Source organism: Rhipicephalus microplus, chromosome 2, assembly GCF_043290135.1.
Source record: "Rhipicephalus microplus isolate Deutch F79 chromosome 2, USDA_Rmic, whole genome shotgun sequence".
Classification (NCBI taxonomy): Eukaryota; Metazoa; Arthropoda; class Arachnida; order Ixodida; family Ixodidae; genus Rhipicephalus; species Rhipicephalus microplus.
Genome location: NC_134701.1, coordinates 268,475,509 through 268,500,052, shown reverse-complemented (window position 1 = coordinate 268,500,052; position 24,544 = coordinate 268,475,509). Strand labels below are relative to the sequence as shown.

The 24,544-nt window shown below is 42.5% G+C and overlaps 1 protein-coding gene across 1 annotated transcript in view; it reads left to right on the top strand.

Moving 5' to 3' along the window:
- The first annotated feature begins 6,447 nt into the window (after positions 1–6,447).
- The window catches only part of Dark (Death-associated APAF1-related killer), a 62,663-nt gene continuing 44,566 nt past the window's right edge, over positions 6,448–24,544 (top strand). Inside the window, exons 1-9 of the mRNA XM_075881311.1 lie at positions 6,448–6,830; positions 12,093–12,262; positions 14,389–14,562; positions 14,864–15,241; positions 18,731–18,974; positions 20,862–21,094; positions 21,327–21,491; positions 21,772–22,014; positions 23,257–23,447. Coding sequence (XP_075737426.1) covers positions 6,821–6,830; positions 12,093–12,262; positions 14,389–14,562; positions 14,864–15,241; positions 18,731–18,974; positions 20,862–21,094; positions 21,327–21,491; positions 21,772–22,014; positions 23,257–23,447 — 1,808 coding nt within the window. The 5' untranslated portion in view covers positions 6,448–6,820. The remainder of the gene's footprint in view (positions 6,831–12,092; positions 12,263–14,388; positions 14,563–14,863; positions 15,242–18,730; positions 18,975–20,861; positions 21,095–21,326; positions 21,492–21,771; positions 22,015–23,256; positions 23,448–24,544) is intronic.

Below are 24,544 nucleotides of genomic sequence, written 5' to 3'. Positions count from 1 at the left end.
ACGCAGTGATTGAAGGAGCCTTTTTTTGTATCACCTGCCGTTATTTGTTACCTTGCAGTTGCACACATCTGAGTGGTTGTTGCTTGTGTTGGGTCCTCTTCCTTTTTTTGGGCATGTTTTTGAAAGATGGCTTTTTCTGTTACCATATACGTGTGTCTGCACTTTTTGATGGCACAGGACTTTTGTTGTGCAGAACAGCAACAGGTGGTATACAGGTAGTATGTGCCTATCTGGTACATCAAGAACTGTATTTTTCTAAGTTATATTTTGGTATGGCACATGGACTATTGTTTCTGCCAGAAGCCATCTCATGAGAGTGCATCGGCAGGTGTATTTAGCAGTTGAACTTCGCATGTGCGTTCTTTTTCTGTGTCCTTGTCCATTACCTGTTACAGTCCTTTTGGCTGTCAAGAGGATTGGCTGTCCTTCAGTATTGTCAATTATGAGTAGTTTTGATGCAATCTTGAATTCTAACAAACACAGAATCAAGGCTCCTAACAGAGTACTTGTTTTCTTTTTCGTTGTTTAAATTTGCTTGCATGTCAAAGTGCTGTTGGCATACGTCTTTCTGCTTCTTTTTCTTTGCATGCCTTTTTGCTTGCTTCAAAATGCGATCAAGTGTCTTCTTCAATGAGAGAATTGTTGCCAGGTTGTTAGTGGTAATCATTTGGTGTTTCTTTGAGCTAAGCTTCTGAAGATTACCAAACGTGGTTATGCACAGTTGCATACACATAAAATGTGAACAAGAAATTGCAAATTACAATAAGTTTGGCAAGTGATCAATCCAGAGCACTACCTCTAACAGCTAAATAAGTGGTTGCTAAAGATGATTTGAGCCACAAATTAAGTGTGCTAGCTAAAGTCATGCTCATATTGTGTATACTGGCAGTAACAAGAACAAAGTGCATTTTAGTAACGCTAACTTGTTCTTTTTCCACTTGTTTACAATTGGGCATATCTGCCCTAGATAAGTGAATTTTTAAATTGGAATGTAGATGCAGCAGCAGGATGCTGTAGATGAGGTTAGGTTCAGCCAACGACCCTGCATTATTGCGAACGCAAGGTAATGGTGACGATTGTTCAATCAATGTTTGTTGTTGGGATTTGCGTTTTTTTTTTCCAAGAAGTTCAGCATAACACACTCGGAGATGCAGGCTTTTCGGAGTTGTTAAGTTTAACAGTTCTCAAAATCTAACTGCGTTTCCAGTTGACTGTAGCGCTATGGGTGTGCTTGAATAATCGCCATAGTAGCTGCTTTGTCTGAAGCTTGGATACATGTAGCCTTATTGCTCGCCTACCCAGGTATGAGACTTACAAAGTTTCATCTTTCACATGCTCCTTTACAAAGTTTAAACAATATGGCAGGCCAGCAATTGAATGGTGTGGCTAGCCTGTGTTTGCTAGAAAGGGCAGTGAAAGACCAATGTGTGTAACTGTCCCAACTGCAGAATAATTTTTTGCCTTGTCATGCCCGTCTGGCGTCAGTAACCAGTGGATTCTGTATTGTGCGTATGTCCTTGGTAGCAGTTCTAGTTTGTAGCGTTCTTTGGAGAGTTATATATATATATATATTCTTTTTTTTTTTTTTCAATTTTGAATGTTGGCCACTTAAGCTGTGACTCTGTAATCTTCCGTGCACACGTGTGTAACATGTGATGCAAGTTGTCGCGCCCACCCCGACCTTCACTTCAAGCCCGTCACGTGGGCAAACTGTGCTTTGGAAGTTTGGGATGAGCGTTCGCTGCACCTGGTGTTGTGTGGTGCCTGGCGCACTGCTTCACGATCTGTGATATCGGCCGAGGGATCTCTCGCTATGGGCTTCGTGACATACGCAATACAGTGCACGTGTCGCGACTTTGCTGAATTATCATTATGCACATGTGGATCTGAGCCACCCGCTCGCGACTCCTTCAGAGAGAACAATATATACTAATATACCGTCGCGCTTATTGCTTCAAAGAAGCTGCGGGCTGCTGAGGAGTGCTATATACTCTTCTTTTCGCTTGTCACTCAACTTCAATTGCATTTCACTGACGCGTACAAGAAGCCTGCAGCATTTTATTTTTTTATGTGCTCTGAGCTGCAGCAAGAGTACTACCTGGTTAGAGCACTGTCTTGTTTATTTTGGCATTTATCGGCATTTAGAAAAAAGGTCTGTAGAAGAGTGCTATTTTTATGAGCTACTACAAGATCCTGTTGCTTTGACTCTTGCAGTAGGCATTGCACAAGATCTGCTGATTTTGCATTTGTATTTTTATCTTTGTTGCTGGGCATGGTTTGTAACAGTCAACAATAACATTCTCGGGCTGTAATTAAAACATTGGGGTAGCACCTTATTCGTTGGAAGAGGCTACAGGAATTCTCGCCCCCAGAAAACGACTCTCTATTGAACAGTGCATCATCGTAACACAGTAAAACATTGACCTGCCACCATTCTTGTGACGTTGGTGGCCACCTATTCATTGTGCTGATTGTCACCTGATATGTTTTGCTGGTCTTGGTGCAGCAGCTATGGCATGAAACTGTTTTCTCAAGTCCAGTGTGAGAGTATTGAGATGTAAAATTCGCAAACATAACAGCTGCGCCTGAAAAAGCAGCCAAGATGGGATTCATGTCACCGTATCAGCCATTGTACAGGGTTATTATTATGAAAGGGAGGATGTAGTTAATTGTCAAGCCAAGATATGGTTGCACAACTGTCTGTCTTCACATATTTTCCTCTTTTCTTTGACTTCACTGTGAAATGAAAACTTTTGTCTTTGAGTACAGATGAAGTGATTTTCACATGGATGCCCGTGTCTATCTCAATTGCTTCGTACTTCTTGTGCTCACGTTCGGCATAAACTCGAAGAGCAAAAAAGCCGGATAGATTTCCAATATTCTGGCACTTGAATCTAGCACACTCAAGTAATACACAGCTGTACAAAGTGGTATTCAATGTGGGCAGCAAAGTAGACGCACAAGTCATGTATGGTATCTGACACCTTTTACATGGTAGCTGCTCTCTCGTTACATTCTATGCTGTGTTGTGCTGCTAGGGTACTCTGGACTGAAGTGTCGATCTGCGCCTATTTGGCGTAAACTCGAACAGGAAAGCTGGATCTATTTCCAATATTCTGGCACTTCAGCTGCTTGTGCATCAGTATTGTAATGTGCGTCTGCACTTCAATATAGCACACTCAAGTGATACACAGCTGGACAAAGTGGTATTCGATGTGGGCAACAAAGTATACGCACAAGTCATGTATGCTATCTGACACCTTTAACATGGTAGCTGCTCTCTCATTACATTTTATGCTGTGTTGTGCTGCTAGGGTACTCTGGACTGAAGTGTGGGTCTAAGCCTACTAAGCCAAAAGCTTGTACAGTCTGTGTGCAGCCTGCTTGCCATACCAACCTTGGGTTTGTAAACCTACGTTTGCTCCTTTACAGCAAAAGTCTTTGCCTTCTCAGTGACATGTGGTGTACTGTACTTGCCTCGTGTGCAACTTTATTTCAAACGACTATTCCCATGGCTAGCAATCTTCAGAACAATCATGCTGGGTGAGGGGAAACGCAGTCGCCATGTGACTGCATCTATGCAGTGTGCGGTTTCGTCACCAATTGCAAAATAAGTCTTGGAGCGAATAATGTGCTTGCTTCAAAATAAAATGAACCCTTTGTCTTTTCCAGGGTGCAGTTTATATTGATTGATTTGCTGTCATGTGATGGCCAATAAAAGAAAGTCCATCGTGTCCATTATCTAGCAGTATACAGTCCTTCTTGAAACAAACCATTTCCTGCAAATAAAGAGTACCTCTGCATACTAACCCGTTATTTAAGGCTCCTAAAGTCAACACGCCGCTGTGGTCTAGTGGCAAAACTACTCTGCTGCTGACCTGCAGGTGGCGGGATCGAATCCCGGCTGTGGCTGCTGCATTTTCGATGGAGGCGAAAATGCTGTGGGCCCCAGTGCTCAGATTTGCGGGCATGTCAAAGAACCCCAGGTGGTCGAAATTTTCGGAGCCCTCCAATACGGTGTCTCTCGTAGTCATATGATCGTTTTGAGACTTTAAACCCCACGTATCAATCAATAAATCTGGTTTATGACCATCACCTTTTCATTTATCAGCTTAACTTGCATGATGAGTATGTTAATAAGTCCTTCTAAGGTTACGATTGGCCTGCATGTCTGCCTGTGTTGCACCTTTGTCATTAAACACTTTGGAGTACCTTTAGCCGTTAGGGTATAGTAAAAATGTATATGTCAATATATTGTACATTCGCATACGAGCGAAGTTCGGTGGATAAACGAAATATTCTGTCGTGCACGTGTGTGTGTTTAGGTGTTAGCAGAACATATGCAAATTCGGTTCAATAGAAATGTTATTCTTTAGCTCGACAATCTCTCGAGCTTACCTCGCATACTACCTGAAGCACAAAGTTAATGAGCTGAAGGCATCAAGTCTGCCAGAACGAAATCCTCGCTAGGAATGAAGGCAAACTGTAAATTTAAGGGCTCTTTTTCTTTGTTACACACAATATTGTTGAATCTAAGTGGCAATAATGCTAGGCTCTCTAATAATGCTAAGGAAAGTACAGACATTTTCAAACATGGCTCCCTGGGCTGCGCAAATTGGCGTGACCCCTCAAGAAATGCACTGTGGAGGCTGTGGTGTCATTAGCCTTTGTACTCCTGCGCGCAGCCCGTCATGGCAGCGTTTTTTTTTTTTTTATTTCCCTGTCGTGAAGAGTTGTGTAAGGAAGGTTATGAACAAGTAAAAGTGTACGAAAAGATAACTTGCCACCGGCAGGATCTAGTATCTGAACCTGTGGCCTTTGCGCTATTTGGGGGGGGGGGGGGGGGCACCAAAACGATTGGGGCCCCAATTCGAAAACTCCTGCAAGGCTCGGCTTGAGTACCAGGAACACGGCGGGCACTGCATGAAAATCAAAAGCTTTGCACTTGATCGTGTTCTTAGTGTTGTATTGCGTGGGCAGTTCAACGCGGTCGTTTCCGACAGTGTCCACTTCTGTGGCTAATCCAGAGTGAGCACGAGAAGATAAAAACCACTGCCATGAGGCCTGGGGCGCGGGAGTACAAGGCTGATGTAGCATCGGCAGTAGTGCTATTGTGGCCGGGTGGCCGTGCCATGAGCACAGCCCCGAATAACAATTGATTCTGCCTGCTGCCCACTTTAAGGAGCGCGAGCAAGCGCTGTAGTAGAGAAGATATCAAATGTTTTCTAGCTTTTTCGCAGAAAAGAAGAAAAGAAAAAACGCCGCCTTGCGGGCACGGACGCGCGGGAGTACAAACGCTGACGTTGCAGCATCGGCAGTACAAACGAAGTGTCTAGTATAAAATTCTATTTAGCAGTCCATTAACTTATGGTGTATGTGGCATGTAATAAATATTTAAAGTGGCCCTGAATAGCAATAAATAAAAACATAAACTGCTGATGATTTTTGGACATTTTTTTGTCTTTATTCAGTGGAGATTGATTGTGGGTGGTCATGCGCATAGCCCCGATGGTGTTTTGACTACGCTCTGGGCACGGTGTAAGAACAGGAAGCAGCGTGTGTCTTGATGGATACAACGGATAAAAACGGGCTTTTCCAAAAAAAAAAAAAAAAAAGCCCGGGCCCGAATTCTCCCCGCCCACCGCAAACATGCCACATGCACGCCATAATCGCATTCAGATACATCTTTCACGATGTAAAAACGTTGGCTGCATAGAGTTTCGTAACTTTATTGTTGGCTGGAACAACTCCAAGGAAGAGACGGCAAAACTTTATAGGAAGCGCATTTAAACTACTTAACGTTTTTCAAAAAAGTTTCGTCGATCCTTCTTTAATTAAAAGACGCTTGTGGCATGCCAGAGTACATTACATATCATATAAACTTTACTTCAATGAAATGAACCAGTTCATTAGGTTACACATTTACGAAGTCGACACTTAAATCCGCTGACCAAATCCAACAAATTTGATGTAGGGAGCATCTGTTGCTACCTTGGCGACACAGCGCACACGACCGCGGCAATCAGACGGCAACAAAAACTAAAACTACACCAACGAAACTCTGACACCAACTTGCAAGATCAAGGGGCTTTACACCAACCTAAAGTCCCTAAAACCGACTAAAACTTCACCAACCTAAAGTAACCACTACTGACTTTGCACCAACCTTAAGTTGCGATCATGATTTTGTACACCGCTATTTCAAAAAATTTTTTATAGTTTACCAGTTGTAGCGCTACCTGTACGTGAAAAACACAAGCTAATAAACGGCATTTTTGACGCGTTGCGTTTACGGTTGCGCTGCACAACTGTTCAAGCGATACAGCCTTCCTCCAATATTGAACTCTCCAAGTTAATCTGATGCAATGACAGCGAAGGCTAAATCTGGCATATAATTTTTATTATAGTTCTCTGCTAAAGCCAGCTACTCCTTGGTATTCAGCGGAGACTGCAGCGATCGAAACGATGCAGTGTGTTTTCTATCATAGCTCCTAGGTGACGCGTTGGTTTGCTGTTCTGCAAAAGTTTGATGTGCGGATTTCGGAACGCTGCCGGGCTGGCCTGGCTTCGCCGTGGGTACAGCGACTGGTGTATCCACATGTATCTACCGTCCTACCAAGGTGTTCTGTAGCTCTACCGTTAACACACCGACCAGCAATCCGTACTCCGTACCCTGTACTCAGTCTCCGTGTAGTTAGCTGCTTGTTCTGCACATGTTGAGACGTGTTTAGAGCACCTGCTGAGCGTTGTTTAAATAAGAGTGGGAGAATATGAGAATTCAAGGAACTACCTTACTTCTCACCTCGGCAGTGGTTCATCTATGAAAACAAGTAAGATATCCATGTTCTTCAAAGTTGTTTTTCAGGAGGCATTACGCTCCACTGTGAAACTGATGAAAGCCATTCTTGCCCCTTGATCCCTCTCTCTTCTCCTGTGTTCTTTCAGCTGACTAAGGAGTTTCAATGGTTTAAGGGGCTTCGTTAAATCCGCGTATTTCCCTCTCACTGTCAGTAGCGCACAGGGTTTATAGAAATATCTTTCTCTCCTGCCCATCTCCTTTGGGAAACCGCGGCTTTTCGAAGTTGGCCTTGGCCCTCTTTTGATTGGAGTGATTCACTGACCACAGGGGGCCAATGGTTGCTGTGTGGTCGCTGTGGTGTCGCTCGTTGCTACAAAAACAAAGCTCCCACACCGCTGCAATGCACGCGTGAATTCTGAGGAATTTCGTCATCGCCGCGACACCGACTTGTTCAAGTTTCACTTCAGTGCAAACATATTTGGTCGCGCAACAACTTACTGTATCATCGAGATTGACGTTACGTCCGAAGTCTTTGTTGCGACCGTTTCTACTTGTTTTCAGGCCTCGTATAAAATTTTTTTGTTTTTGCGTAGGTGGGAAAACATGCTCGCACACTCTGACATTTGACGTCCGTTGTTCCTGATAGAGGTAACATACGATAATACTATCGGAAAGTTATCGTGCTTATTAGGTTCAAGGTGTAAAACAATATAAACAATACAGGACACTGTTTTGTCACGGCAATACCTGCGGAGAACCAACAAGGCTGGCAAACGAATGGCTGGTACTTTTTTTTTTCTATAATTTTTGTTGTGAGGTTACAGGACTGCAGGTCAGGAACGCGAACGCAATCGCTCACCAAGTGTTTTCCGGTGCAAGGGCATTGTCACGGCCTTTTTCTCGCCGTTTTGTTTTTGTTTGTGTGTGTGTCATGGTGTGTGTAGCACATACGCGATGTATTCATAGAGACTGCAAGCTGATCGAATGCATATATCGACAGCATTACTACTTGCTTTGGCTATATTTTCATTTAAGAGACAGTGCGTCACACCCATGATCTCTGATGTTTAACTCAATCCTCAAGACATATGCTGCTATTTGTTTCATTCTGAGTAGTACTTAGATATTGGTTTGTTCGAGTCGGCGCAGTTCAGTGTAGAACAATATATTTAAGCATGCAGATGTTTTATGTGGCCCTTAAGTATTAAGAAGGCACACATATCTTTATTCAGCCCATTCTTTGATTCCCAGTAGGTCAGCAACCCCATTCTGATAGTCCCCAGTTCTCTCCATAGAATTGTGCTCAACAGCGTCTTTGACTCTAAAAAAATTAATTTTGGGCTTCCTAATTATTGCCTTATAATGTGCCAGTGTGACACAAGTTGTATAGAAAGCTTTAACATTAGTATACTTTTGCCATTCGCCCTAACACCTGGTCCTGGCGTCTTAATAGTAATTGTACAGAGCTGGTTGGAATAATGAATATGGTCTCCTTCCCATCATTTCATAATATTTCAGAAACATGTGACATGCTGGCTTAGTATTTGTCACACTGGTGTATTAATATCTCATACAGTTCATCCAGCTGATGAGGTGTTTGCATTTCAGCCTATCTGTAATGATTTAGTGCACTGTGCTGTTGCCAAAAAACAAGATGTGCTATAATTACTTTTGCGCACGTGCTTGTGTGTGTGTTTGTAAATTAATCATGCTAGCTTTTCACTCGTTTTATGTGTGCTAACACGATGCATGTCAGGTGTGCGAGGCTTAAAGACCAACTCCGGCGATTTTTCGAGGTCAATAAATCTCCATGAAACTCGCTAGGTATGTTCCTTGGCACATTTTCATCCTTTTTGCCAAATCACAGGTTTGAGTGATTCGCTGATCGTTTGCAAATAAATTTTAAAAATTGCCTTGAAAAGCTCACCATCTTGCCAGAATTATTGGCAACATTGTCTGTGTGACGTCATGTTTGGCATGTCAACGGAAGTGACGCAGCTGATGGCATCGCTACTTTGGCCGCTGCAGCGTTTATTGTGCTTTTCACAAGGTGGCGGTGTTTGGCATGGGTAGAGCACAACAATGCTTTCTTCCTTCCTCTGTGGTGTTTGGCCAGTGCTTTGCTGAATTGGCTTTCACAGTTTTTATACTCTGTGCTGGCGGAACCAGTATACGGCCTCCGACTTTACCAAAAAATACGTCATACGCAGACAGGGTGCTCGGATGGGTTTCGGTTTCGGTATTGCTCATGCTTGCTTATATAAAATTATTTTCAAATTTCCTGGGCATTTCAGCTATTGAGCTCGTGACAAGAGTGTCTCGGGAACATAGAAACACCATAAGCTTGACATGGTAAAAAAATTGCCAGAGTTGGCCTTTAACATAGCACACTGCAGTCCTGCGTAGAACACGCAGCCCAGTCAGAGCGAAAGCTGGAAGAGTGACCTTTTTGTAGCTCTTTTTAAACACATGTAGTAACACGGCAACTACTTTTTCTGCTTCTGCCTCTGTTTTTTCTGTTTGGATGTTTTGGTGGCTCTCTTCGAGTTTAGTACCCACTTTGCCATAAGTCATAATTTTTGTGTTGTAATGAACCATCCACTATGCCATTACTCGGCAATATTCAGAGAAGCGTGGTACCCGTTACACACTTGTAAGGTAGCCCCGCCGCGGTGGTCTAGTGGCTAAGGTACTCGGCTGCTGACCTGCAGGTCGCGGGTTCAAATCCCGGCTGCGGTGGCTGCATTTCAGATGGAGGCGGAAATGTCGTAGGCCCGTGTACTCAGATTTGGGTGCACGTTAAAGAACCCCAGGTGGTCAAAATTTCCGGAGTCCTCCACTACGGCGTCTCATAATCATATGGTGGTTTTGGCACGTTAAACCCCACAAATCAATCAATCACACTTGTAAGGTATCATGTGCACTCAGTTACGATATCACAACAAGGGTTGTTTCCGACGCTGTAGTTTTCTGCCGCCGTCAATGTCCGTAACCACTATGGCGCAAAATAAGTAACTATATAAATAAAGATGACGGAAGATAGAATGGGATTCACATTTGGGACCTCTGTACGGCAGCCCAGTATTCAACTACCGAGCTACGCCTGTGCTTGGAACTCTGTTGCGAACTGACCCTAGGTGGGCTTCATGTTGGGCAAGTAAAGAATCGTGTCAATATGTGTAATAAAGCATTTTACACCAGCAAACAAACATCTAGGTGTCGCACAATGCAAATTGCATAATGAGGGGGGCCGTCAAATGGTCCAGCCCATTACAAAAGCCTCGGGCATAATTCTTCATTGTTGTCGGCCGCAGCGTCAACAAAGTGCACATATTTCCATACAAGTACGTCGTGGGTACCACACTTCTCCAAAGAATGGCGTAAAGGAAACTTTTTGCTTTACATAAACTGCTGGTTCAATGGCAAATCTTGTGTAATGGGGACGAGCCACATGTAAAAGGCCAAAGAAGCATGCCCCTCTGCTATGCAACAATTATGATGATATATAGAATAGTGGGTACCCTGCAAGTGTGCTGGATGTAGTTACCCAAAGTTTGTTTTAAAAAGGCTCTAGTAAGGCCGCTTTTTGAGCTTTTGCTTTGACTGCGCTGCGCATTTCATGCAGGCCTGGTGCTTTCTTGTTATCCTGTAGCTGACGACATTGAATAATTGTGCTGTGGCTTTTGTAATGGGTTGGAGTATTCAACAACCCACTAGTTTCGCAATTCACATTGTGGGATGCATGGTGGTTACTTCACTGTTCTAAGACACCTTTTTTACATAGTGAAGTTCTAAAACACTTTACAAACTGTTTCAGAACTTCACTGTTCTAAAACACTTTATTACGCATGTTAATGCGATTCCTTACCTGACAAGAAGCCTGCATAAAGTCAATTTGCAGTGGAGTTTCAAGCACCTGTGTAGCTCAGTGATAAATACTGGGCTGCCGCCCAGAGAACCTTGGTTTGGATCTCATTCTATCCTGGATATTTTTTATTTAATTTTCTTTTTTAATTTCTTGTGATAGTGGTTGCGGACACTGGACACATCGAACAACTAAAGTGCCAAAAATGGCCCTTGTTATGGTTTCATAACAGCTTCCGCTGTAAAAGTACATGAGGCATATGCCTCTGCACAACCTTTGGGTTAGAGACACAAAAGAGAAAGGGTGCACTGGTGCTAGTAAATTAACCTTTCACCAGACCACAAACACTCTGGCTGCTTGGTTAGCCAAGCATTGTGCAGAAAGAAAATGCAGGTGGTATGCAGCCTTGAGGTTCACACTTTTCCCGCCATGATAGATCTTGACAGCCTATGTTAAGCCTTACATAATTATTTACTGTGAAAAATGAATGATGGTGAGTTTTAAACAAGCCACAGAATCAACACGGCAAGTTTTAGGAGATATTGTTGAGACAACATGACCAGAATATGAAAAGTTACATTGAAATATGCGGCATCGCACTGACATTGAGGTCTTAAGATTTTTGTGGGAAACACAAAAACGGAGCTTTATCTTCCATTTCTGCCTTCTAATAATGAATTTATATTTGTGAACAATTGCTTACTTAAACTGATATACATGTTTATTTTGTTTTCAATGTGTCCAGGCCCTATTAGGCCTAATCTTTAATGCAAGGCTTGTAGTATATTTGCTTTTAATAGTGCTTTATCACTGCTAAAAAATTTATACCTTTGCTTTCATCTGTAAATCTCTGATGGGTGCAGTTGTGATTACAAACATGTGCAAAGCTGTGTTCATGGTGTATGCACACATTCACATAAAGGGGTGGGAGGGGGGGGGGGGGGGGGTTGGCTGCCTTAAATATTTGAACGTGCAACACGAGTATTAGTGTTAATGCTCCTCCCCCCCCAGACGCACACACTGCTTTAGGTATGAAGCTTACCATAGGTTTTCCATGTAAAATGAGGAAAACGTTTCCTTTCTTTATAGTTAGTTATGTTACTGAGTACCTTCCAGTATAATCCTTGAGCTACATTGAGCGACAAACTAATTTCTACAAGCTCAGATATTAGTTTGTCCCTATTGTTGTGCAACAATGATGGTAGTGTTGGGAAGTTTGTTGAGATACTTGAAAAAATATGGAATTAAAAAAAGCTATACAAGTGCTGATGTTGGCTTTGTGACTTGCTTCTATGAATCACATTACAACTAGATGCAACGATATACATCCATCATATTAACTTTGTATGCTACTGACTCTAAAAAAGAGTTGATTAAAAAATATTGTTTGGATGACCAGGTTACTGTGTTCGCTTTTCTGTCTTTCAGTCGATATAGAACGTGGAAGCGCAATGCACGAGTTGGACACTGCGGAGAAGATATGCCTGGCGAAAAATCGGGATGCCATAGTGGCGGATGTGGAGGCCAAGTTCGTGCTTCCCCACATTGAAGAATCTGGAATCTTCACAAAGGAAGAGTGTGAGGATATCCTGAAACAGGTGCAGAAAATAGTTACGTGATGTTCACTGTTGCATTTTAGCATGTTTTCAACGTCTGCAGCAGGGAAGATATTTTTTTGTGTGAGTCAATGGGTTCATAGTAATGTTTTGAAAATAAACTCCAGTACAATTACATTCGGTTCAGTCTCATCTGCACTTGGTAGTAGTAGTGAGCTTATAGCAAAGCCACTTTAAGGGGAAAGAAAAGCTTGGCAAAAGTGTTCACTATATTTAAGGATGTAGATGCTTATCCCCTGACTGCAGCCCTTGGAGAGCTCATATAACTGGTTGTATATTGTTCTGAACGAGCATTGCACGCAGCTGGTATGAACTATGTGTAAACTTTGATATTCTGATTGCAAGATTGTCTGTATTTACCTTATGCACCGCGCCTACAGTCTACAATTGGCTTCTCCTTCCTTTTCTTATAAAGTAAGTGAGCACTGCCTCTGGTCTCGGGCAGCGTGAATACATGTGCCAGTGGACACTTGCACTTTCATACCAGCAGGAAAAAATAGGATTAGTCCTCGGTGATGACAAAGAATGAACAGTTTGATGTTTTAAGGCGTGTAAATGAAATTTAGTAAAAGAAAGTAAAGTCACAATTGCAAAGCATATGATATCAAAACGGAACAAAAAGTTATTTAAAAAGCCAGTGGCGCAGCCGGGGGTAGGGGGGGGGGGGGGGGTGGCACACCTGGCATGGGCCCCTCCCGAAATTTTCTGCCATGCGATGCACAGCAAAAAGTGACACTCCATCACACTTTCCTGCCCGGCCCATGCTGATGATCTAGGGCATGCCCCCACTGAAATGAATTTCTGCTTATGCCACTGCAAAAAGCCATACATATCCAGAGCATACAGCACCACACACTTTTTGTTGTGTGTCTGTGTGAGATAGAGAGAAAGATATAGATCAGTTGATTTTTCAAGTTGGTAGAAGTGTGTGCGTGGGGCGGTCACTGGGGACAAAGATTTTTTTATAAGTATGCTTGATGGAACTCTGGCACTAGTGTCTATGGGAGCTGCAACGCATGATGCTGGGGAGCATGGAAACGACGGGTAGTACACAAAATTGCCTAGTCTTCATACTTTTGGCTCCGTTTGGCTTCGCGGAGCTTAGAGCTGTTTTGTCTCGAAACGAAAATCAGCAAATGTTCAGCAGTTGCACCTCACCATCTCAATCTTTTAGGCTCGTAGATTCAAATCGGGTCACGAAGCTCACTCGGTTCGTTCTTTTATGTGAAACAAAACAATCAACAATTCTGCAAGTTGGTTCGAAGCCTGTAAGCATGAAGACTAGACGTGTACCATTCATCATTCTCATGGTCGCTGAACCATCGCAGCACCAGAGTCTTTCTAGTTAATTTTAGGAAACTCGTAGGGGGGAGGAGCTTGCATACAGGTCCTACTGCACTGGTGTACATCAGCTATTTGTGCTTTACCTACGTTTTGTTAAGTTGCTACTGCGCCCGTTCATCATTGCCATATCTTTTTACAATATCATGCTAGCGTTAACCACACAACATTGAGCCTAGTACAGATGCAAAGTAATTAGATATATAATGTGCAAATGCTGATTTAAATATGCATGTACCATGGCAGTCTTATCTGTTCGATTGTATGTCTATAAAAAGCCAGTGTGCAACTGATTGTTGTATCACTGATATCGTTGCATCTTGCTGATATTAAACTATGAGGTCAGCACTTGTGCTACATTATTAAAAGTTGCAAGGGTTTAGTTTCCTTAGGTCTAATTTAATTTTATGGAATGCTTTTTCAGACTTACCATAGGTGACAAGCATAACTAATATGCCTAGTTGCAGAGAACCTATTTTGTAATACAGTTGTTCTATGAATTTATCTATGCCTGCAAGAACACAATTCTTTAATTACTGTTATAAAAATGTTCTAATGTATCACCACTCATATTTTAAGTCATTTTCTTGCTGTCTAGCTATGGAACTACTTTGTCCTTGTGTGATATTTTTTTACCTTTTTTGTCCTGCTGTTTCTATTGTATTCTTTATGTATTCTCACTCCCCTATGTAATGCCATTGGGCCCTGAGAGTGCACTAAATAAAAAACACCATAACTTATTAAATGTTTATTTACACATATTGCAGGATTCAGTTGAAAACAGGGTCAGGCGACTTCTCGATGCCATATGTGGCAAAGGTGAAGCTGGCTACAAGGTGTTCATTGACGCCTTGGAACGAGACAATGGCTATGTGTGGATTGCACAGAAGCTTCGAATGGAGCATAGTGCCATCAGGCAAGAGTATGTTGAGGTGCAAAAGGTGAGGTCACCATCTTTTTAAGACTACTTACATTAGTGGTAGTCTATAGGATGTACAGAGTTGTTGCATCTGGTGCATCATTCTTTGAGGTTGGAACACAAACACAAAGCCATGAACTGAGCATGTCAATTTTACTCCATTATCGAAAGCGAACTTTTATTCTAAGCAGACAATTGACGGGACAATAAATCATCAGACACTGGCGGTGTTGCTGTGACAATTTCTTGTGACAGTTGAGCACATGCTTCAAGAAGCAGCAAGTTCCGTGGAATTTTCGCACTTATTCGCTCAACCTTTACAGGCACTTCAACATGGGGGAGTACCGTTTCAGCCTGTGCATCTGGTGAAGCGAAAAAAGACTGTGCTGAAGATCAGAGAGGCATTGCACTCTCTGGCCAATAGCGAGCACCGTCGCAATGGATCGGTGCTTCTGCATGGCATGATAGGCTGTGGCAAGTCAATCCTAGCGGCAGAGGCTTTGAGAGACTACAGGCTGCTGCAGGAATGCTTTCCGGATGGCGTCCACTGGATACCGATTGGCAAACTGCGTGAGCCGAGCGACGTGCTGCACAAGATGCATCTTCAGCTCGACCGCCTAAACTATGACTCGCACAAGGACGTTGGCACTGTTGAAATGGCGACCTGTCGCCTGAAGCGTTGGAGTCTGAAATACCCCAGAGTGAGTAGCAAATATGTGGATCTGCAAATGTTTCTCAAGGTTGAAATTATGAACTGGGATACCCCACTGCGGTGGTCCAGTGGCTAAGGTACTCTGCTGTTGACCCGTAGGTTGTGGGATCGAATAACAGCTGCGGCGGCTGTATTTTCGATGGAGGGGAAAAAGCTGCAGGCCCGTGTGCTCAGATATGAGTGCACGTTAAAGAACCCCAAGTGGTTGAAATTTCTGGAGCCCTCCACTGCAGCGTCTCTCATAATCATATCATTGTTTTGGGACATTAAACCGCACAAATCAATCAATCTATGAACTGGCATGTTGAGAAAGGTATAAACATTTGCCATGAGATCGGGCTATAGGTGGCAGCACCGTCCCGGTATTAGTGTGGATAGGCGGTCGCTGTCGGGTATACTAGTGTGCTAAGCGTCGCTTCGTTGTAGGCAGTTTGAGTCGACTGTCGACAAATAAAGCACATTGACTGCCGTCTAGCTGTGATATATATCCCCTTCGGAGGCGCTGGTTACATTTGGGTACACAACTTGTTTATGCTAGTTGTGTCAACATCGGATGAAAAAAGAGCAAGATGCATTGCTCATTGTATGAAATGAACTTTTGTCATTGTCAGTATGTGTTGACTTCAATGTGCTGTGTTTGACTGTAGTCGATCTCTTCGGTGAAGGTACTGCGATGTGGGACATGGTGTTTGATTTACGGCACTCCAGGACCAAAATCAAAAGTACTATAACTCTTTTCCCGAAAATAATACAACCAAAAACTCCTTGCGCAATGGGGCCTATAATTTCATTCTTTTCATGTCAAAATGGGAAGTGGCTGACTGCAAAAAAATGACATATTTGATTAGGTATAATAATTACAATTAATGACTGAAACACAATACAAGACATCAGCTATTTTTCTTTCTTGTAGTGTAGTATTGAGTGCCTTGGAATTATGCTATGTGAATTCGACATATTTGTAGGCAGTGCATCATAATTCGTGCCTGAAAGGGATATATGCCCTCCATTGTCACATTATTGCACGAAGCTGGCTTCTGTTCCAACTAAGTGTTAAAGAAGCTCAACCCCAATGCGACATTAGCCTTTGATCACAGTGATGTTTTGTACAGTGGTGAGTGGAATTTTTCGCTTTGTTTTTATGTGTTTAATTTTTATTCTGCTTATTCTATAATATAAATAGTGTAGCACAATAGAGCCGATTGAGTGTTTACTAGGTACAAATATTTAAAATTTTGAATGTCATTCAAATAGTGCTTGCTATTTAATTTGATTCGTACTGGAATTCTCGCTATTCGAACTTCCTAAAAAAAGCAGATGGGCTGATAATCGCAATGCCGGTGTATTGCTGCGTTCCTTGCTGCACACAGAGAGGAACTTGAAAGGCTTAAATAAAACATTAGGCCACCTTGCTCGCCATATCAGTTGGGCTTCCACGTAAGTTGAAAGGAGGAGAGGCTGAAAAATAGCATCTTTTTCTTTCATACATAAAGTCTTGTTGGCAACACTTTGGTTGCACCAAATCATGTACATAAATACAATTCAGCCTCTGCATTGCCTCAGTATGGATAAGACAACTATGAAACATCACACTGCGAGTGCTTCATCAACCTAGTAAAAATCAACACTTTCACATTCTTATCTCATAAAAATGTGCTTAGGAAACCTTCTCAACTTTTTTTTCTGCAGTTTTGCCTCAAAGTATTTGAAAGATAGTCAAGAAATATTAAAAAAAAATATTCGATTTGATTTGCGCTCACACTTGAGTATTCAAGTTGCCTCGCATCAAAAATTTTGCTTTTTCCACGGCTCTAGTATTTAATTCTTGCTCAAGAAGCTACACAAAAAGAGCGTGTGTTTTCGTGTAATTAGATGAAGTATAACTTACTGCACTCCAGTTAGTGTGAGTACGTGTACCTCTATAGCGATGCATGGCTTGACTTTTTTTTTTCTTTTTTTACTGCTAAGCAGCTTTGGCAGACGCAAGCTCAGGCTTTCCTGTATCACAAGGATCGCAAAATTACCAACACCTTTACGAGACGGCGTCGCTGAAATTCTGCATTTGCACTTGGAAATTTAGTTTTTCTTTTGTTTAGATTTACCCCAAATGCACTTTGTGAAGTTCTTGAACAACAAAGTGGTACTCACATTGAAATGATTGGAGAGATTGGAAACAATGATTGAGCCAAGTGCTGCACTGACACATGTATGCATTCACTTATTTAGAGTGCGAGACTTGGAAGGCAAAATGCTCACGTATATGGTATCGGTATACGTACAAGTGTTTGACACTGTGCTAGCACAACTGAATAAAGCTGCCTCCTGAGGATGTGCATGATGTACGCACACCTGTGAAGACATTTTGGCTAGCAGATGACGCACAGGGCCATCCACACCACCGGGTTATGTCTGCTTTCTGCTAGGTGCTGACTCTGTTGTATCTTGCAGCCAATAGTCATTGCGAAATAACAGCATGCACAGAAGACTAAGACACAGTGTAGGGAGCAAGCACTTGTGGAACCCATGGCTGAAGAACGAGTTAGAATATATTTTAAAATGCAGAAATTTTATATTTGACAAAAACTTTGTCTCATTGCCTATGCAAATTTTGTTACTCTAAGCAGCAAAGCAGGCTTAGCACATTTATGTTTCGCAGCTTATGGGGCACAGCAGCAAAAGACAGTAATTGATATTATTGTTATATGGTGGTTATAACTGCAAATTCTGCTTCGTTTTTGTTATAATTAAGGTTGTATGATGCATAGTGATGGCAACCATACAGTTTCCTAAATTTGACTAGGGAGGACACTGGCACTGCGATCGTTCAGTGACCATGGGAATTATGGGTATGACATGAATTTGCCTTGTCTTCGTGCTTGCAGGCGGCAAACGCACTTCTGGCTCCATTTATTGCTATGCTTTAGTTTTGTTTCGAAGTGAAAAACACAAACCGTTTTTCACTTCGTGACCCTATTTGAAGTGGTAAGCCTAGAGGATTAAGGTGGTGAAGCGCAACTGCCAAGCATTTGCTAATTGTTGTTTCATGATTAAGCAGCTTCAAGCCACGCAAAGCCAGAACGAACATAAAATACGAAGACTGCACAAATTACATGTCATACCCATAATGCCCATGCTCGCCGATGTGCTATGCGTTGGAGCTCCCATAGAGACTCTCGGCACGGTTCTTTCTAGTGTATATTTAGGAAACTCTATGATGGCAACAACAGATTGCATTATGAAATTGGCAGAGTTGCATTTTAACATTTACTTCTCTTTTCTTTATTTCTTTTTATGGGTTTTCTTGCTGGGCTCCACGTAAGTATACAGGCACTTGCTATTTCGGTGTTTACGATTTTTATACCAACGTGTGCCATTTGGCTTCAGAAATGCTTGTTAGCTGTTATACTGGCTCTGTCAGAGCATTTGTTGTAGCCCTAACTGTTTGTGTATATTTGGTTTACGTCTCCTGTTTTCGTAGGCTTTGCTGGTGCTTGATGATGTGTGGTCCTCTCGAGTTGTGGAGGCATTTTCGGTGGGTGTTCCTCTGCTTGTGACCACACGGGATGACTCTGTTGTGAATGACATACACATGTACAAGGACTCCATTCAAATTGACGAAGGGCTCACCCTTGATGAGACTCGGCAACTTTTTGCAAGTGTCCTGAAAATGCCCGAACAAGAGCTGCCTCGAGAGGTTGAAGATATATGGGCTACCCATCGAGGTACGACACATACCTTTACAGATTCTGTGCTTGCCTTACAGCTTCCGTACTTACTTGCAAAATCAGTGCACATTGAGATAATTTGGGCACTTGTTGAAAATTCCAGATTGCTATGACTATACATTGGTTACTAAATTTTACAAAACATGCTAAGTTCATTATAAACCGAAAGAATTACCTATGGGTGAATTTAGTAATATTTTATATCATATTTGCTCGCATCATAGGCGCTCTTTTTTTCCAGAAAATCCGGCTCTAAATTAGGGGTGCGCCTGTTGGCGGGATAAGATTTCTGAAAACTTCATTTCCCAACTATAGCATAGACCACTGATAGTGTATACATTGCTGAAGTCATGAATATCTGCACTACAGCTGCAACAAGCTTCTTCATAGGCTACACTAGCACAAAACATGTTTTAAGCATGCAGTCTTGCGTGTCCTAGAATCGAGGCATGCAATGAGGTGTGCATTCAAATTTCCAAAAATTAACAGCAAAAGACCCGCATTATTATTGAAATGAATGCAAAAATAAACAATAAAGAGACAACGAAAAGAGAGTGCCATCAGTACAATTCGCCGATTACGTTTCAGGTCTTTTACATAATGTTCATTATTCCGGCCAAAATTTCGTGTGGTGAATAATACCGATCGTTCGATATCATGGGCTCGCACTTCATAACCATAACATTTTAATCGAATAACCATGATTCGAGTGTTACAAGCGCCGCCCAAGCCCCCTTTCCTTCATGTAGAGCAGTGGTTCTCAAATGGGGGACCGTGGACCCTAGGGGGTTCGCAAAGCCATTTCTATGATCCACGAAACCCTCACCCGCATTTTTCTTCAAGCGTCACTGTGTCACCTGATGAGCTGTTCAAAATGAAGTGATGTGGCACGTTTATTTGATCTTTTTGGTAGCAATAAAAGGCACACGTTTTACACTTCGGATGTGTTAATTTACCTACGTATCACTCTTCCCCCCACTCCAATTCAAGGGGTCCCCCATCACTTCCACCAATCCACGAGGGGTCCCCAACACATCCATGGCTGAGAACCACTGATGTAGAGGCGTCGAAAAGGATTATGTTGATTCAGTACAAAATCACAACCTTGATTGCTTGCGACCACCGCCTATAAGCAACAACAGCGATTAAGCCTCTTCAACAGTTCGGCATGTTGTTGGAAGAAGTCTGCACACATGGAGATTGGGCATCGAAAAGATCATACTCGAGCAACTCAAGCACTCATCCTAGGGCAGCATACATGATATACGATGTTTAGGTTCACGACCAGGAAATCAACAGTGACAAAAGTTTGCCGAGCTTTTGGCAAGTCTACGTAGTGGCAGCAAAGGTGAAATTTGCTCGTGTCGGAAGGGCTAAAAGCTTTTAAATTTGCGGAAGGGGTAGCAAACGTACTAAAGACGCTTTTGCCCGCCCTTTTTTTCCTCACTTGGCTAACCTGCAAAGCTGGTACATTCTGCTGTATTTTTTTTCTTTTTCTTTTTCCTCACTTCAATTAACGTAAGAGGGTGTCCAATTGCAAACGTGCAAATACAGTACAGAACTACTTCCTGATCACGGTCAAGTTCGTAGTGCAGTAATATGTGCGGAAATAAAAAAAAATCTGATTTCTGATGGTGCGCCTATTATGCAAGTGTGCATATTATGTGAGTAAATATGGTAATCATCACGCTCAGCACAAAAAAAAAAAAAGGGACATGAAACCCAAGGAATGCACTTCTTTGTGCTTTCGTGTCCTTTTTTTGCACTTATTGGAATTTAGTAGGTATGTTATAACTAGCCCAATTTGCTACTTTACTTCAGATTTTATCACAATATTTGGGATTTTTCGTTATGCTAGCCTTTTGCATGCTTCTGTGTTTGCAGGGCTGCCCCTTTTGATGGCCAACATAGCTGCTGTGTTGCGTCCCAATGCTAGGCAGCCCGAGAAATGGACGCCGTACACTCAAAATGCGCGTGGGAAAGGTCGAGTGAGGCATGGCTCAGGCAGCAGCTACGATGCAGCTTTGGAGCTCATCGTCAGCAGCCTAGACTCGGAACAGCTTGGCTACTTCGAAAGCTTCGCTCTCTTCCTTGAAGATGTCGACATTCCCAGTCTGGTGAGTGGTTACCGTGCTCCACATAGTTTATCTGCCATTTGAAATCTGGGGTTGCGAGACAATGTTCATGGGCCTCTGCTAGGTTGTGTGAAAATTTCCTAACTTCTTTCTTAACTCCCACCACTGGCAAGCTAGTGTCTTGCACCAATCTCGTTTTTCAGTTTTTTGTTTCTCTCTCTCTTTTATTTTCGAGGTGTCTGAGCTGTAAAAAAAATGATTGCACCATCTGCAGGTGTTTGAGGTGTTGTGGGACATGGATGCTGCCAATGTCGAGCATGCCATGCATGGATTGGTGCAAAAGTCGCTCGTGCGCATGGAGCCTGTGCACAACTCCTACACCTATGGCATCCACGATCTCTACCTCAACTTCCTCAAAAGGAGGGCAGCCTCACTGAAGGTTTGTAGGACTTGTTGACCTATCTCATTAGTAGTATAATCTTTATGTGAAGTGCATATGCAGTAAAACCTCATAAATTCGAACTTGGTTATTACACAATCCCGCTTAATTCGAAGTATTTCCGGGGTCCCGTATTTTCTATATAAAGTGGTCTGCGAAGACGATGTGGCCACATCTAGCACATGATCGGGTTGATTGGTGCTACATAAGAAAGACCTTCCCTTCAGCAGGCGTAATCAGCCTGGTGATGACGATGAGTCTGGTTTTCTTCTACCTACAGGACCTCCACCGACAGTTTGTGGAAAAGCTGCTAATGCGCTGGGAACCTTGGACAATGCCTTGTGCCCGTGGCTACTTCTACTGGTACCTGGGCTATCATTTGGACGAGGCTGGAATGGATAGAGAGTTTCGGAGGATCTTCCTCGATCTGCGCTTTGTTGACCGCAAAGTACGGTGCAACTGTTCAAGTGACCTCGTGACCGACTTGCTCCGCTATGAGCACCACTTTCGTTGCGACCTACAGGCATGATTGCTTTTATTTCTTGCTCACTTCATTATATTCGGTTTTCTCATTTATTCTATTCCATGCTGAAAGCTTTTTTTAAAGCTGACTTTAGTTCTGTTAGAAACAGTAAATTTCGATCAATTCAACATCATCAACATCAATTATTTGACCTTGTTGCTAATAGGATTGTACCCAAAAATCATGGCTCGCATAAATATATTTCTTCGGGCTACACTTTTATCACTACAGTGTTGAGATTATCAGGAGGGCATGTCTCCTCTAGTTACCCTGGTTGTACGTGATTTGATTGTAGCTGAAAGGGTAGGGTTAGCAGGTTAGCATGAGTGAGCCATAGGTGTGCTTGCTCAACATGGTGTGGTCAAAGTGGCAGAGTGCGCATGCCATGTTTAGTGTGGTTGGGCAAGTTGAGACCTTTCGTTGCTTCATGTGCACTTCCTGCACACCTAGTGCTATTGGCGGTTGCCTTATTTCTGTTTCGGAGACACACAAAAGGCAAAGCAATGCAGCCTTTTTTTTTCTTCACAGTACTTCACAACCTTGCTAGTACTAGCGGTGCAGTTTGAACTGTCAGTTTATGCTGGCCACAGGTGATAGGGGCCACACCCAACACAATATGTGCCATTTTCACACCTCATAAGTGGCTACGCATGGCTGTGTTAAAGACTAGTGCAACTAAATGTTGCCATTCAGATACCATCAGTGCCCTTGCTATCTTGAAAGCCTGGCCCAGCCAAGTTGGCATGGCCGTACCGTGGTTGCTTTTCAGAGCACTATATTATGCTTTGTATCCTGGAAACCATCATCATCTTCTACAAAAGTTTCAACTCTTCTTCCCTCAGATAAAAATTATGAGTGTGTTGACAGTTCAGCAATGCTTTTTTGTTGCTATGTTAATCGTGCTCTAATAAAGGAGATGCACGGTATTGAGCAAACTGAACGAAATGAGCCATGTCAAATGCCTCGTGCAATCACACCCCAGCTTTGCAATGCACTGGTTTTCAAGTTGCGACAGACTATGTTGACTTGGCACTGGCACAATTAGCCTCATTCATTAAACACATTGCAGCTTTCTTTTATTTTTTTCCCTCTGTTATTTTTTTCACGTAGCATATTTTCAGTTTCACACGTAGTGCGCTTTCTTTTAAAACCTGCATAGTTTAACTGGCTATTGCTGCTATGCAGTGTACAGTTATTGCATTGGGCAGGGTGAAAAATCGCAGCTGCATGTCTGATGCCCAGGTTGCGCAAGAAAGGCTGGACATGCTGCGGTTCTTGCAACCTAATGTCCACTTGCTCTCTTATCGGGACACGGATGTCATCCAGCTGGCGTTAAATCAACCACAGAGCTCCAGTGTCCATCAGAAGGCCTTGGACCTTGCCAGAAAGCGTGCTGCTGAAAAAGACCACCAGACTCCCTACTTCATGTGGACGTAAGGCTCAGTGGGTGAAGTGTGTGCGCATGCTTGTGTTGTGCAGTAAAGATAGTGCACCATGTATACTCACCTAATGAACGCACTTATTTTTCCGAAGAACTAAGGTAGTTTGTGGTGCGTTTATTTATGAAGGGTAAACTTACAGCTGTGTGCTAATATTAAAAAATTTTTCATTACAAATCGATTAGCAATCTGTCCTATTCGGTACTTAAATCGAATAGTGTATATCCAAAACCTCAAACATTTCTCGAATATTCTTTTAGTGATCATCAACAATGAACTATGCTCAAAGCAACGTAACGTTGGAGCAGCGAAGGGGCAACTTTACATGTTTTCATCATTGAATTGCCCAGATACGTGCAGCCTGCTTACTTTTGTGACTATCGACGCTATATTGATCACCAAATGAAAAAATTCTGCTTAAATCTCCACTGTCGCCAAAACCACGAGGTCATCAATCTACAATCTTTGCTTTGACAATCATGATGATGTTTATGTCATGAAAATTGTATAATAGTTTTGCATCAGTTCTATTTGAAAGCCGTCTACAAAGTACCACTGTGAATGTTGCTGTCACCAATATATTTGAGCCTGCAGTTACAATATATTTTTAAGACTCTAGGTGCTGCTGTATGTGAGCTTGACTCAGTTTAAATAATTGTGAGGGAGACAAGATCTCTACATTTCATCATGAGAGACCTGAGCTTTGGTTGCCTAAAACCCTTCAGGACAAAGCAATAAAGTTACAACCAACCAATTTTTTTTTTCTTTTTGTTAAAAGTAATCTGAACGTCTTCCATCAAAAGTTGAGTGTTTGTTTTAAGGGGGGGGCTACCCTGGAGACCGAACTTTTTTTATTTTTTAAGATATCTGGATGAAACTTTCAGGGGTTGTTCACTACAATAAAACTAGCACAACTGCTAAGTTTCACAAAGCTGTGTTTCTTAGTTCCAGAGTTATTGAGGTTTAACTGGGTGCTTCACATGGGTGCCTGAGGAAGAGTCGTGAGAAATCCCAGGACATAGTAGAAAGCTGATATTCATTGTGGTCATTCCTTGATAGCTATCCCAGGGCGCTACAAAGCCGTTTTTTTT